The sequence below is a fragment of the Abramis brama genome (genome assembly GCF_963993115.1).
Source record: "Abramis brama genome assembly, chromosome: 7".
NCBI lineage: Eukaryota > Metazoa > Chordata > Actinopteri > Cypriniformes > Leuciscidae > Abramis > Abramis brama.
In genome coordinates, this window is record NC_139969.1 from 7,012,362 (window position 1) to 7,024,809 (window position 12,448).

Here is a 12,448-nt window from a genome sequence, read left to right on the forward strand (position 1 = left end):
TGAACTGTAGTCTATGAATAGCATTCTAGCATATGATTTATGTAGCCTACATCAAAATGCTTGTAGACAGAGTTTAAAGCAAAGGAAATGGCGTCCTCAACACTTCTGTTTTTCCTGTATGCGAATTGTAGTGGGTCCACAGACACAGGGATTTGATCTCTAATAAGGTCCTACACCAACCGCTCAAAGGTTTTCATCAGGACAGATGTGAGGGCCACTGGCCGATAGTCATTCAGACACGTCACAGGTGTCTTTTTGGGCACTGGAATTATGATTGATCTTTTAAAGCTAACTGGAACAGTGCACTTCCCAAGTGACATGTTGAAAAGATCTGTCAGAACAGGAGCAAGCTGCTCGGAGCACAGTTTAAGAACGCGGGGAGGAATAGAGTCCGGTCCAGGGGCCTTCCTAACCTTCGTCATGGACAAGACCCTCTGGACATCCTCCTGAATGATGGTAAAGCTCTGCTCATTACAAGCAGTAAGAACAACAGGTTCAACATTTTCAATTTCAAAGCGACAATAAAACTCATTTAGTTCGTTTGGCAAAGATGGGTCAACATTAGTGATGAATCTTCCTTTAGGTTTCCAAGCGGTGATAGAATTTAACCCTTGCCACATACGTCATGGATCCCCCTCCATGAAATGTCCCTCTAACTTAGCTCCATAGGCTCGTTTAGCGGCTTTAATGGACCGCTCCAGAGAATATCTGGACAGCTTATACGCAACAGCGTTACCAGATTTAAAAGCCACGGCCCGCTGTTGTATTTTCCTATTTACATCCGCATAGTACCACGGGTTCTGACTAGCGTGCCATTTTATTACCTTTTTTGGAACACAGCAATCAATGCAAAAGTCAATATACCCAGTCACTGCATCACAATACTCATCCAAGTTTTCTGAATGGAACACAGACCAATCGGTAGCATCAAAGCATCCTTGTAGTTTCACTTCACTTTCCTTCGTCCAGCACTGAACGATGCATGATGAAGGTTTTGATTGTTTACTCCTCTGTATATAGGAAGAAGTAGCACAGAGGAGTGATCTGATTTTCCCAAAGCTGGTCTGAAGCTGGATTGGTAAGCAGATTTTACGTTACTGTAGCAGTGACCCAGGATGTGTGTTCCCCTAGTTGGATGTTTAACATGCTGATAGTAGTTGGGAAAGGCAGTTTAAAATTACATTTATTAAAATCACCAGCTACTATGACCACAGCATTAACATAGGAGTTCTCAAATTTGTGTACAATGTCACTTAATTCACTCAAGGCAACAGAAGTGTCCGCCCGCGGATGTATGTAAATTCCACACAGGAACATCACAGAGAACTCCCGTGGGAGATAAAAGAGATGCTTGGCTAAAGAGATGCGTCTTTGATCTATATTTAAACTGGGAGATTGAGTCTGAACCCCGAACATTATCAGGAAGGCTAGTCCAGAGTTTAGGAGCCCAGTGTAAAAACGCTCTCTCTCCTTTAGTGGACTTATATTCTAGGTACTATCAAAAGCCCAGAGTTTTTTTACTTTAAAAGAGCGTGATGGATTATAAGGCAATAGAATATAAGATTAGTTAAATACACAGGAGCTAAATCATTACTTTGTGATTGATATGGAACTTAATAGGTAGATATAATAATTAAACTGGTGCAATATGATCACATTTTCTTGATATTAGAGTGTGATGATGCTAAGCCAAATCAGATGATAGAAGTTGTGATTCAATCAAAGTGGGTGAGGCTTCTTTATGAATTTGATAATCATCTGCACATTTTATCTTTGTCTCCACACTTTGATACCAAGTGATTTATTGCCACTTTACCTCACCTGCCCCCGGACCAGCCGGACCGCCCTAAAGTGAAAAGTGAAAGTGAATGCAGAATTTACCCTCTGCATTTAACCCTGTCAAGTTAGTGCACACACATTAGGAGCAGAGTAGTGAGTAGTGAACACACACAGCCTGTGTGGTGCCCAGGGAGTGATTGGAGATTAGGTGCCTCACTCAAGTGCACCTGAGTCATTTCCTGCCAGTACTGGAATCAAACCAGCAACCTTTTGGTCACCAGTCCAACTCTGTAACCATTAGGCCATGACTAACCATTAGGCCATGAACCATTAGACCACAGTCCCATTCAAATACTATCGAACTATCTTACTTACAATCAGTAAATATGATCACGTTTTACCACCTCCGCCTTGTTTTGAGCCAGGGAAACCCCTGTGCTGTATTTACCAAAACATCACAAATATGCAAAGGGCAGGGGGGCTGTTTTGACTAAATCTGGTCCACATTGCAGCTCTGTTCTGAACAACAATAACTGAGTCAAATATGTAAAGCAACCAAAGATAGTTTATTTAGTTTTACTTGCCATCTTTGGGCAGGTTTAACCCAAAATAACCAGTGCTGCGACATCACACTTGTACACATGACCCTCCAGAGGTGACTTTAGCAGTTGTACGTACGTCTCTGTGTAAAAATATAAAGGATTTACAACAACAACAACAACAACAAAAATTGGTAAGAAATAAAAAAATTATGCTTGACCATAATTTACGATCATGTTAATGCTGTAGAAAAACAAACAAAAAATATATATATTGTTGGAATTAGCTATGGAAAGTAACATTTTATTTCCCAGATTTAACTTCAGATAACTCAAATATCCAAGTTGTCACATAATACAACTTCACATTTCAAGTTAACTTAAAATGTTTACAAATGAACACAAATTTAAAGCAACAATTTTTACAGTTTACAGCCAGCAATTGCCAAACACACAGTAGGCTAAACTCTATAAACTTAATAGATAGTATGTTTTGTGTCCATGTGTTTCCAAATTGCTGTTGTCTCTTATCTTTACCATTGTGAATTAAAATGTTTAAAATGAAATAGGAAAAGGGGGTTGGTGATGTAGAGTGGCTTAAAAAATATTTGAGCAAGTAAATTTGATTTCCAGAGTACATTCATGCCCAAGATTTAAAATGTTTGTTTTCTCTTTATGTTACATACATTTGAAATGAACTGTTGCAACACTTATTGGTCTCCCCTAATCAACAATGTAAATAATTATAAAAATAGAATATATTTTGAAGAATGTTGGTAATCAAAAAGTTGATGTATTGTATTTTTTTTCCTATTTTAGAAGTCAATGGGTGCCGTCAACTGTCTGGTTACCAACATTCTTTAAAGGGGTGGTATAATGCCCCTGTTTACAATATATAAAATAAGTCTCTGATGTCCCCAGAGTGTGTATGTAAAGTTTTAGCTCAAAATACCCAAACATATAATTTTTTACAGCATGTTAAAATCGTCCCTTTTTGAGGCTGGGGGTTTGTTAGAATAAATAGCTAAAGGTCTCGTCTGCATTCCAGCTTTTTTTGTTCTGGAAAAAAACTGAGACGAACATGTAAAGCAACTAAAGACAGTTTGTTTTGTTTTACTTGACATTTATGGGCAGGATTAACCTGAAATAACCAGTGCTGTGACATCACACTTGTACGTGTGTATGTCTATGAACCTCCTGGGGTGACAGTTTTACATACGTCTCTGTGTAAAAATATAAAGGATTTACAAAAAAAAAAAAAAAAAGATCCAGGTAAGAAATTACAAGTTTATATTTGACTGTAGTTTACAATGATGTTAATGCTGTAAAAAAAATTGTTGGAATTAGCTATGAAAATATAACATAGCTCAAATATCCAAGTTGTCACTTAATGTAACTTCACATTTCAAGTTGACTTAAACTTTTACAAATGAACACAAAGTTGATTAAACAATTTTTACAGTTTACAGCATACAATTGTCAAACACACTATCTGTTAAGTTTATAGGGTTTAGTCTACTGTATGTTTTGTGTACTTCCATATGTTTCCACTTTGCTGTTGACTATTGATTTCATTTGATTTCCAGTGTACATTCATGCCCAAGGTCTAAAATATGAATGTTTTCACTTTGTTACAAATTAAATGTGTTGCAACACTTATTGGTCTTCCCTGATCCACAATTTAAATAATAATGATAATAGTAGTAAAATAATAATAATTTAATAGCATAACTTATGTTAGAATTTTGTGTTAAACCGTAGTGTCAAGATATCATCAATATTATGCTTTTTGCATATGTGGAATACTTTTAGCGCATGATGGAATGTTTTGTCCATCGATAAGATGATATGTGCTAAAACATCTTCGATGAAAATTAGCAATTTGAATATGAAAATGACTAGCATCTTGACTTCACAAAAATTTGCATATATTTTGTGTTAGACCTACATGAGGCCAAAAGCTATATTATAGTGCAGACTAAACCTCCTTATCTCATTCTGATGCTCATTCTGAAGTTTAATTATAAATAGTGTAATTTGGTGCGTTCAGGTGGGTCAGACTCTGGAGGTTACTTTTATTTTAGTTCCAGGCTAATATGTAGAAATCTGTGACATACTTGTGTCTCAGGCATCTGTGCACTTTTTCAAAGACTTGATTTCACTAACCTGGACAACTTACATTTACATGTAGATTTATTCATTAGGGAGATACTTTTATCCAAAGTGACTAACAAATGAGTAACTTCACCAGCAAATTCTCACAAGAACCAATGATATTCAAGTACAGCAACTCTGTATTCCTGTAGCTCAAAAACTAGAGCATGTCTATGCAGCGAGCTTAACACTCCTCCAAAAAGTACCCAAGACAGAGCTGACTTCAAGTGCATTTAATGGAAGCGGTGTAAAACTGCAAAAAACAACAGTAGAAAATATACATTAACTTACCAGACACTTAGATGAGCATAAACCTATTCTGATACATCATTCTCAAATATATAGATAGAACGGAATACATAACAATAGACAACATTACAACATTATTGCATACCACAACAGCTTACATTCCTTTTAGTATGCAAATGTTTACACAAATTTGAAATTAAACCAAAAGATTCTTAAATACCCAAATTGCAACGTAAATGCAACAAGCATGTAAAATGCGCTTGATAGTCCTATCTGTAAGCACATCTAACATCTTCAAATACAACACCATGATATATGATAAACACGAAAGAACATTAATAACATTATTGATTTAGCCTTAACCCTTAAAGACAATACCTTTTCAAGAGTAAAGTATGGATGATGATGATGATGATGATGATGGATATCAAATGTGTGCTCTCTCAAATGCCTCACAACAAAATGGCTTATGCATATGCTCTACTAAAGGGCATATTACCTTTAGGGTTCGCTAAACTGCAAACTGGAGCAGGGAAGAGCATCATGTCACTAACAACATGGGTTCGATTCCCAGAGAATGCATGAACTGATCAAATGTAAAGTTTACTGTAAGTCACTTTGGATAAAAGTATCTGCCTTTAATCCGGTATGTTCCAGCAGATTTATATCTTACTACACTGAGAAATTATCAGTTCTATCAAAGGTTACACTGTCTTTCAAAAACTGAATGGACCAGTTTTACACTATGCAGATTGTTAAAATAGTACCTTTTAAAAACTTAATGTAATTGGTACAATAATTAAAACTTAGAGAATAAAATGCAGAAATTGTTAATAGAAAAAAAGGGTTTGGTAAGTTCTGATGTTTAATTAAACATATTTGGAGTGCACTTCTTGACATGAAGTATGTGAAGTCATGATACATTTGCAATGTACTGTTTGTATTCACTCCTTACAGAACTGTGACAGAAAATGTTGATTGATGTTTGATCATCTCTTATTAGAATCCAGCAGAGAGGATCTGTGTGTTCAGTCATGGACGGGAGTCTGTTTGTGCTGCTGCTGTCAGGTTGGTGTGGTCATGTGTAATCTGTATTTATGATGATGTGTACATATAGATGGTTTAACATGTTGATTTTAACAGGGCTCTTCTGGAGCAGTTCTGCTCTTTCTCGTCAGTACCACTATATAAATGTGAGAATGTCGTGGCCAGAGGCTCAGAGTTACTGCAGAGCGAAGTACACTGACCTGGCTACTGTAGACACCATGGATGATGTGAACAGGCTGGTGAATATAGTGGATGCTGGATACAGTGGATCAGTGTGGATTGGACTGAAGAGAGGGACACAGAAACGCTGGGCTTGGTCTAATGGAGAAAACACACTCACACAGTTTAGTGCCTGGGATATAAAAGAACCAAGCAGTCATAACGAATGTGGTTATTTTGCCTCTGGAATTTGGTATAGTTATCCATGCTCATCATATTTACACTGTGTTTGCTACAGTGGTGAGTTTTGAGTTGTTATCTGTGTAAATGTGTAAATGTAAATCTATCTTGGGTTGAAGATGATTCTTCTTTTCCATTCTTCAATAGAAAGTGAATACATCAGGGTACAGGTTTATAAGAACTGGAGTGATGCTCAGAGCTACTGCAGACAGCATCACACAGATCTGCCCAGCATCCACAACTCTGAGGAACAGAATAAGATAAAGAGTATTATTCCATCAGGATCATGGGTCTGGATTGGTCTGTTCAAGGACTCTTGGGAATGGTCTGATAAATGGAGCCGCTTCTTTAGATACTGGACACAAGGACAACCATCCCAGAGTTCAGGATCTGGTGACTGTGTTGGCATGTCAAGAACCAATTCTGGGAAATGGGCTCATAAAAGCTGTGATCTTAAGTATCCTTTTATCTGCCATGGTCATGGATGTGAGCATCTAATAAATTAGATCATGTTAGACAGAATGACTTCATTGAAACATCATTTCATGTTATGAATAGAAATATTGTTAATTACTGTATTTAACAGTGAGCGTGTACAAGCACAACAATGCACTGATCACAATCAAAAAATTTAATTCTAAAAACCTGACACTCAAAACAGCACAATTTATTTTATTTTTTTGGAATAAATTATAGACTAACCTATACAGAAAGCAAGGAAGCTGTGACTATTCCCAAACAACCTGATCTCATGAGAAAATGTAGCTATTTTCTGAGTTGGTGATTTCGTATGAATTTGTATCATTTATATTATTATGCAAAAAGTGTGAAGGTGCATTTTGATAATCTATACAAATGAACACAACTTTTATAAATTTTGAAAAGTAAATACAATTAGCAGAAGTCAAAAGCTAAGCGTAGGTTATAAACAAACTACACCACGCTCACATGAGTTCAACTTCACCATCACTAAGCTTCTGACAACTCTTTCAGTCTTTGTTTAAAATAGTTTGCAAGAGTGAACTTAACACAATAACAGAATAAACAGAATAAATATTAACAGAATAAACACAATGAGGCTGTGAAAGCAACTAGTCATTAGAAGTTTTTACCTGTTAGACTGATGATGTTTAATGTCCCCGACAACTGTGGTCCCATTTAGCTAGCCTTTTATAAGACGAGTAAAAGCTTTAAAAGGCTACAGACTACAGAGGTTGTCTGGGACATTAAATGTCATCAGCTGAACAGGTAAACTCATCTATACACTAGTTTTTATAGCCTTGTTGTGTTTATAGTCGCAGTCTTGAGGGTGACGTTGAAGTGATGATACCGTGGAGTAGTTTGTTTATAGCCTGCATTTAGCTTTTGACTTCTGCAGATTGTATTTGCTTAAAATTTCATAAAAGTTGTGTGTGAAGATTATTATGATTAACAAATATGTAAGAATCATGAGATTCTATGAGTCACAGACCCTATTTTCTGCAATAAAAAAGCCAATGGAAAAATCATATTGGGTTTTTTGTCGAGTGAACCAGGGTGATGCTAACTTCCAGGTTGGCTTACAAAAATATATCAGTAATTCAGCACTCTACTGTCTGTCTATTTTCTGTGATTTTATTTTAAATCAGTCTATTCCTATTGTTTGACTTGATTTGTATCTCAGCTCTGGAAATCAAGAGTAGCCTTCATGTATAATCATGAATATATAAAAAAGCCATTTGAATCATATACTAATGCATTGTACCATTTTTCTCAAGATGCACCGTGATATTCCCACATACTTTCAAAATTAAAAATGCAATAAGTATTAATTGTCCATAATTTAATTCCAAAATACAGCATTTGTGTAACCACAACAGTAAAGTTGTGGTTAAAGAATAGTTTATCTGTTCTTCACATTGTGACTCCGGATAAACTATCTATGCAAGAACTTGAAGGCACCTCAGGACAATTTGAGCGAACAGCTATCCCAGCTACGCTTATGAGAGATTTGTTGCAAGAGAGTTACTGCACGCCACGAGAGTTATTGCAGTCGCTTCTGTCACCTTTGTACGGTGACTGGGACGGGACATGTTCGGTTCACTTAGTTTTGTCGTGGCCACAACATATAAACTTGTGGGAACGTGATAATATGTTTGTTGCCACGAGATACTAATTCTTGGGAACGTCATTTTAAGTCGTGGGAATGTGATAATAAATCGGGGCCACAAGATCATTTTGTTGAGGTAACAACATCATTATGTCGAGGCCATGTGATGTAAAGTCGTGGCCTCAAGATCATATGTTGAGGGAACGACATATTTTTCTCATGGCCACGTAGTTAAGTAGTTCTCGTAGTTATGTTGAGGGAACCACACCGGTCAATATTGTAACCATACATAGCCTATACAGAAGTCGGAGATGATGATGACTGATGAAATAACATTTTACTTTGAAATAGGAATGTCATATAAATATATAGTGCGCTCTTTGGCATTAAGACATGGGTACGTTATAAGTGAAAGACACCTGAAGCGCATTCTTAAGTTGAATGGGCTTTTTCGTCGAAAATTTGCTGGCTTAAATGAAATACTTGGGTCACGAATAAAGTCCTGTTTAAGGCAATAAACAAAAACAAATTATGAGAAACTTAAATTAACTAATAATAAAGTAAATTATGCCCAGGGGAAAAGGAGAGCCCGTGTCGCGTGTGAATATTCGGTTCCCACATGTTATAAAACTCGTATCCACGAGAAACGGATGTCGTTCCCTCAACATATTAATTCGTGGCCACGAGAAACGGATGTCATTCCCTCAACATACGATCTCGTGCCCACGAGATATTATGACGTTCCCATGACTTAATATCACGTTCCCACAAGTTTATATGTTGTGGCCACGACAAAACTAAGTGAACCGAACATGTCCCCTCCCGGTCACCGTACCTTTGCTCTTATAGAGAGTGAAAATATTTGCATCCCTCATATCCTGTGGCACAGTGCCTTCTCTCCAACAGACAAAGAATTTCATGCACCGTTTCCTTACAGCACTTCAGGACTTCAGCAGGATTACAATCATTTGCCGGGTGCCTTACAGGGGCAAGGACATCCAGTGCTGCATTCAATTCCTCTAGGGTAGATTCCATATTCAGCTTATCCAGCACAGACAGGCACTCAATAGCATCCAGGGCTTCCTCGAAGACCATGTTTTCCCTGACATATAACTCTGAGTAGTGCTCCACCCATCACTCCCTCTGCTTCTTGTATTTTCTTCCCTGTGACAGACTTCAGGTGTGTAGTCTTCTTTTGTGTAGGACCCAATGCCTGCTTGATGCCGTCATACACCCTCTTGATGTTTCCAGAATCTGTGGCAGACTGTACCTTGGAGCAAAGATGTAGCCAAAAATCATTGGCAGATGGCCAAGCTTCCTGCTGAATCTTCTAGTGGCCTGAAGAGCCTGCAAGTTTTGTTGACTGGGCCAGGTCTTATAAACGGCCAGTGCATGTCTCTTTGCTTCAGTGACTGGCCCTGTCACCTTGGCATTGGCTTCAAACTAATCTGCAGACTTTTTTGTCTTCTTGCCAAAAATAGAAATGGCAGTACTGTGCACAGCATCCCTGAGGTGTTGCCCTCTCTCACTTGCATTGCTGTTTATTTCGCCTGGAAGGACGTCCTCTAGCGCTTACGCAAACTCTTCCATTCTGTCACGGTCTGGTGTCTGGATTTGTTTTCTTTTTGTTTCTTTGTGCCTGTGGTTATTGACCTGTTTATCAGGTTATCACCTTAAAAACCCATGCACCCAGTGGGGTTACCAGACCGTGGCGAGGTAGCAACCAACTGGCTACCCAAATGAGACACAATGGTCTCTCCCACCATCGGAAGCAATCCCTGGCGTTTCACTTTACGCCAATCAAGCAGGAGACTTATAACCGGTAGACTGTTGCTTCCCTGCATAGTGAAGCTGGAGTGGCCTCTCTAGTGCATGAAGCCCGGCTAAAAATGTTATGGAAAACAAGGTGTTACCCATGCATCAGGTCAGAAAGATCCAAGGAAGGGGCAAAAGCTGATACAACTTGGATTTGATGCCGTCGCAGGAGTTGCCAGAGCTGCCTTTAGGACTCCAACTCTGGATTTATCCTCAGGGTTGACCCCTGAAGCCTTACCCATGGCTAGGTATAGCCACAAGGCAGCAGAGGTGTCTTACCTTCACCTCTTCTCCTGTCAGTGGAAACGGTTCTGCCGGGTTTAGATGCTAATCCACACATGAAGGCCATGAGCTGGACTTGGTTGTCAGAGGCTAATTAAGCCTTTTGAGGAGCAACCTTTGGAACATTCTTAGTCTATATGGATTTCATCTCTAATTTGTATGAATTCGTACAATCACATTCGTAAGTTTTCAGACTTTCGGCTTACTCCTCAGTGACGGGTATGTTTGGATCTTCATGCTTAGTTTTTATTCTAATAATACGTTTTTGTGCAATTCACATCGTACAAATTCATATAAAATCACCACCTCAGAACATAATTATGTTCCCTGTAAGATCAGTTTGGATAAAAAATAATATCTTTGATGTCAATAATTTTGGATCAGTGTCTCCCAAATGTGTCAGTTCAGTTCTGAATATTTTTAGGCCATCTTTATTATTAGACTAGTAATGTTCAGAATACTACAAATTGAATTGGCTCAGTTTCAGCTTTTAAATTGTTCACAAAAATGTTATGTGTTTTAGAGCAATATGCTTTTTAATCATGATTGTATCTTCAAGTATATATTATCTTCACAATCCTGTCATTTCCCTCCTATAGGGCGCAAGTACCAGTACCAGTTTATAAATGAAAGAATGACATGGCAAGATGCTCAGAGTTACTGCAGAGCGAGATTCACTGATCTGGCCACTGCTGACAACATGAGCGACGCGAGTTTGCTGCTAAATACAGTGGATGCTGGATACAGTGGTTCAGTATGGATAGGTCTCCACAATGGAACAGAGTATCGCTGGGTCTGGTCTCTGGGCCCACTGTCCCAGTACAGTAACTGGAATCAAGGAGAACCAAATGGTGATGGGGAGTGTGTGAGGAGTTTTAATGGAAATTGGTACGATGAGAGCTGCAGCACCGTTCTCCCATTTGTGTGTTTCAATGGTGAGTCCTCAAATCTGGCTAATTTTTCCCCATACTTTAGCTGATCCTGGACTAAGGGCTGGTCTTTATCTGGCGTTTCTGAACAGATAGCACTGGTTTCATTATCAATGAGACTGCTATGACATGGAGAGATGCTCAGAGTTACTGCAGACAACACCACACTGATTTGGCGAGTATCAGCAGCGCAGAGCAGCAGAATCTGATCAGTGATCAAGCATCGCTCTGGATTGGTCTGTTCCTGGACTCTTGGGAATGGCCTGAGCGGTGGAATCTCAGTTTTAGAAACTGGGCAGAAGGTCAACCATCCCAGAGTTCAGGATCTGGTGACTGTATCGGCATGTCAACAACTGATTCTGGGAAATGGGCTCAATACAGCTGTGATCTAAAGCATCCTTTTATCTGCCATGGAGGTGAGTTTCCACAGAATCAAATGATTAAAACAAGAGATTTATAGATCATTCTTGAAATAGAAATTACAAACAGCTGTCACTGATATATAGGGATGTAACGATTCACTCAACACACAATGCGATACGATATGATTCACGATACTGGTTTCACAATACGATTTTCTCACAATTTTTTTTAACAAAATGTGATTAAAACGAATTGAACAAGAGTCCTTTTATTTCTCAGACAAAATGCTGCACATTTCTTTATAAAATTGAAATGCATTTTATGCCAAATAATAACACTAAATTGATATTTTAAAACAAATCCCCAAAAAGGGAGATCCAGGGAGATGCTGTTTTCTTCGTTTCAGATACTGACACCTTCTTCACCCTCATCCTGCACAAAGTGTAATTTAATTAAAATGTAAAATAATTTAAATGGTTGCCAACCGTTCCGTATAATACGGAATCGTTCCGTATTTGACACATAAAAGTCTTGTTCCGTTTTGAACTGATACGGAACGCACTTTGTTCCGTATTTTTGAGAATCAATTAAGTGCAAATCCATGACAGACACATAGCTTCTAATATATGTCAGACTATGAACGAAGACGTAGGCTATGATGAGAAAACAAGTAATAAAAACTCAGTGAGTGTTTTAGCGCAATTTTCTGACGCCATGGGATCACAACACTAACGCCGCCTTCACACTGGCAGTTGAAATCAGCTCCGATACGGCAGCGAAACTACCGGAAGTCATTCATTTCC

General features: G+C 38.3%; 1 protein-coding gene across 1 annotated transcript; it reads left to right on the forward strand.

Annotated features, from left to right (window-relative positions):
* Positions 1–5,730: 5,730 nt before the first annotated feature.
* On the forward strand, positions 5,731–12,092 carry LOC311087058 (macrophage mannose receptor 1; the record flags this gene model as incomplete). The annotated part of the gene is made up of 6 exons (XM_084120309.1): positions 5,731–5,789; positions 5,865–6,227; positions 6,315–6,653; positions 10,953–11,288; positions 11,375–11,698; positions 12,052–12,092. Exons 1-6 carry the CDS (start codon positions 5,756–5,758, stop codon positions 12,090–12,092), a joined length of 1,437 nt encoding a protein of 478 aa, XP_083976435.1. The 5' UTR covers positions 5,731–5,755.
* Positions 12,093–12,448: the final 356 nt, after the last annotated feature.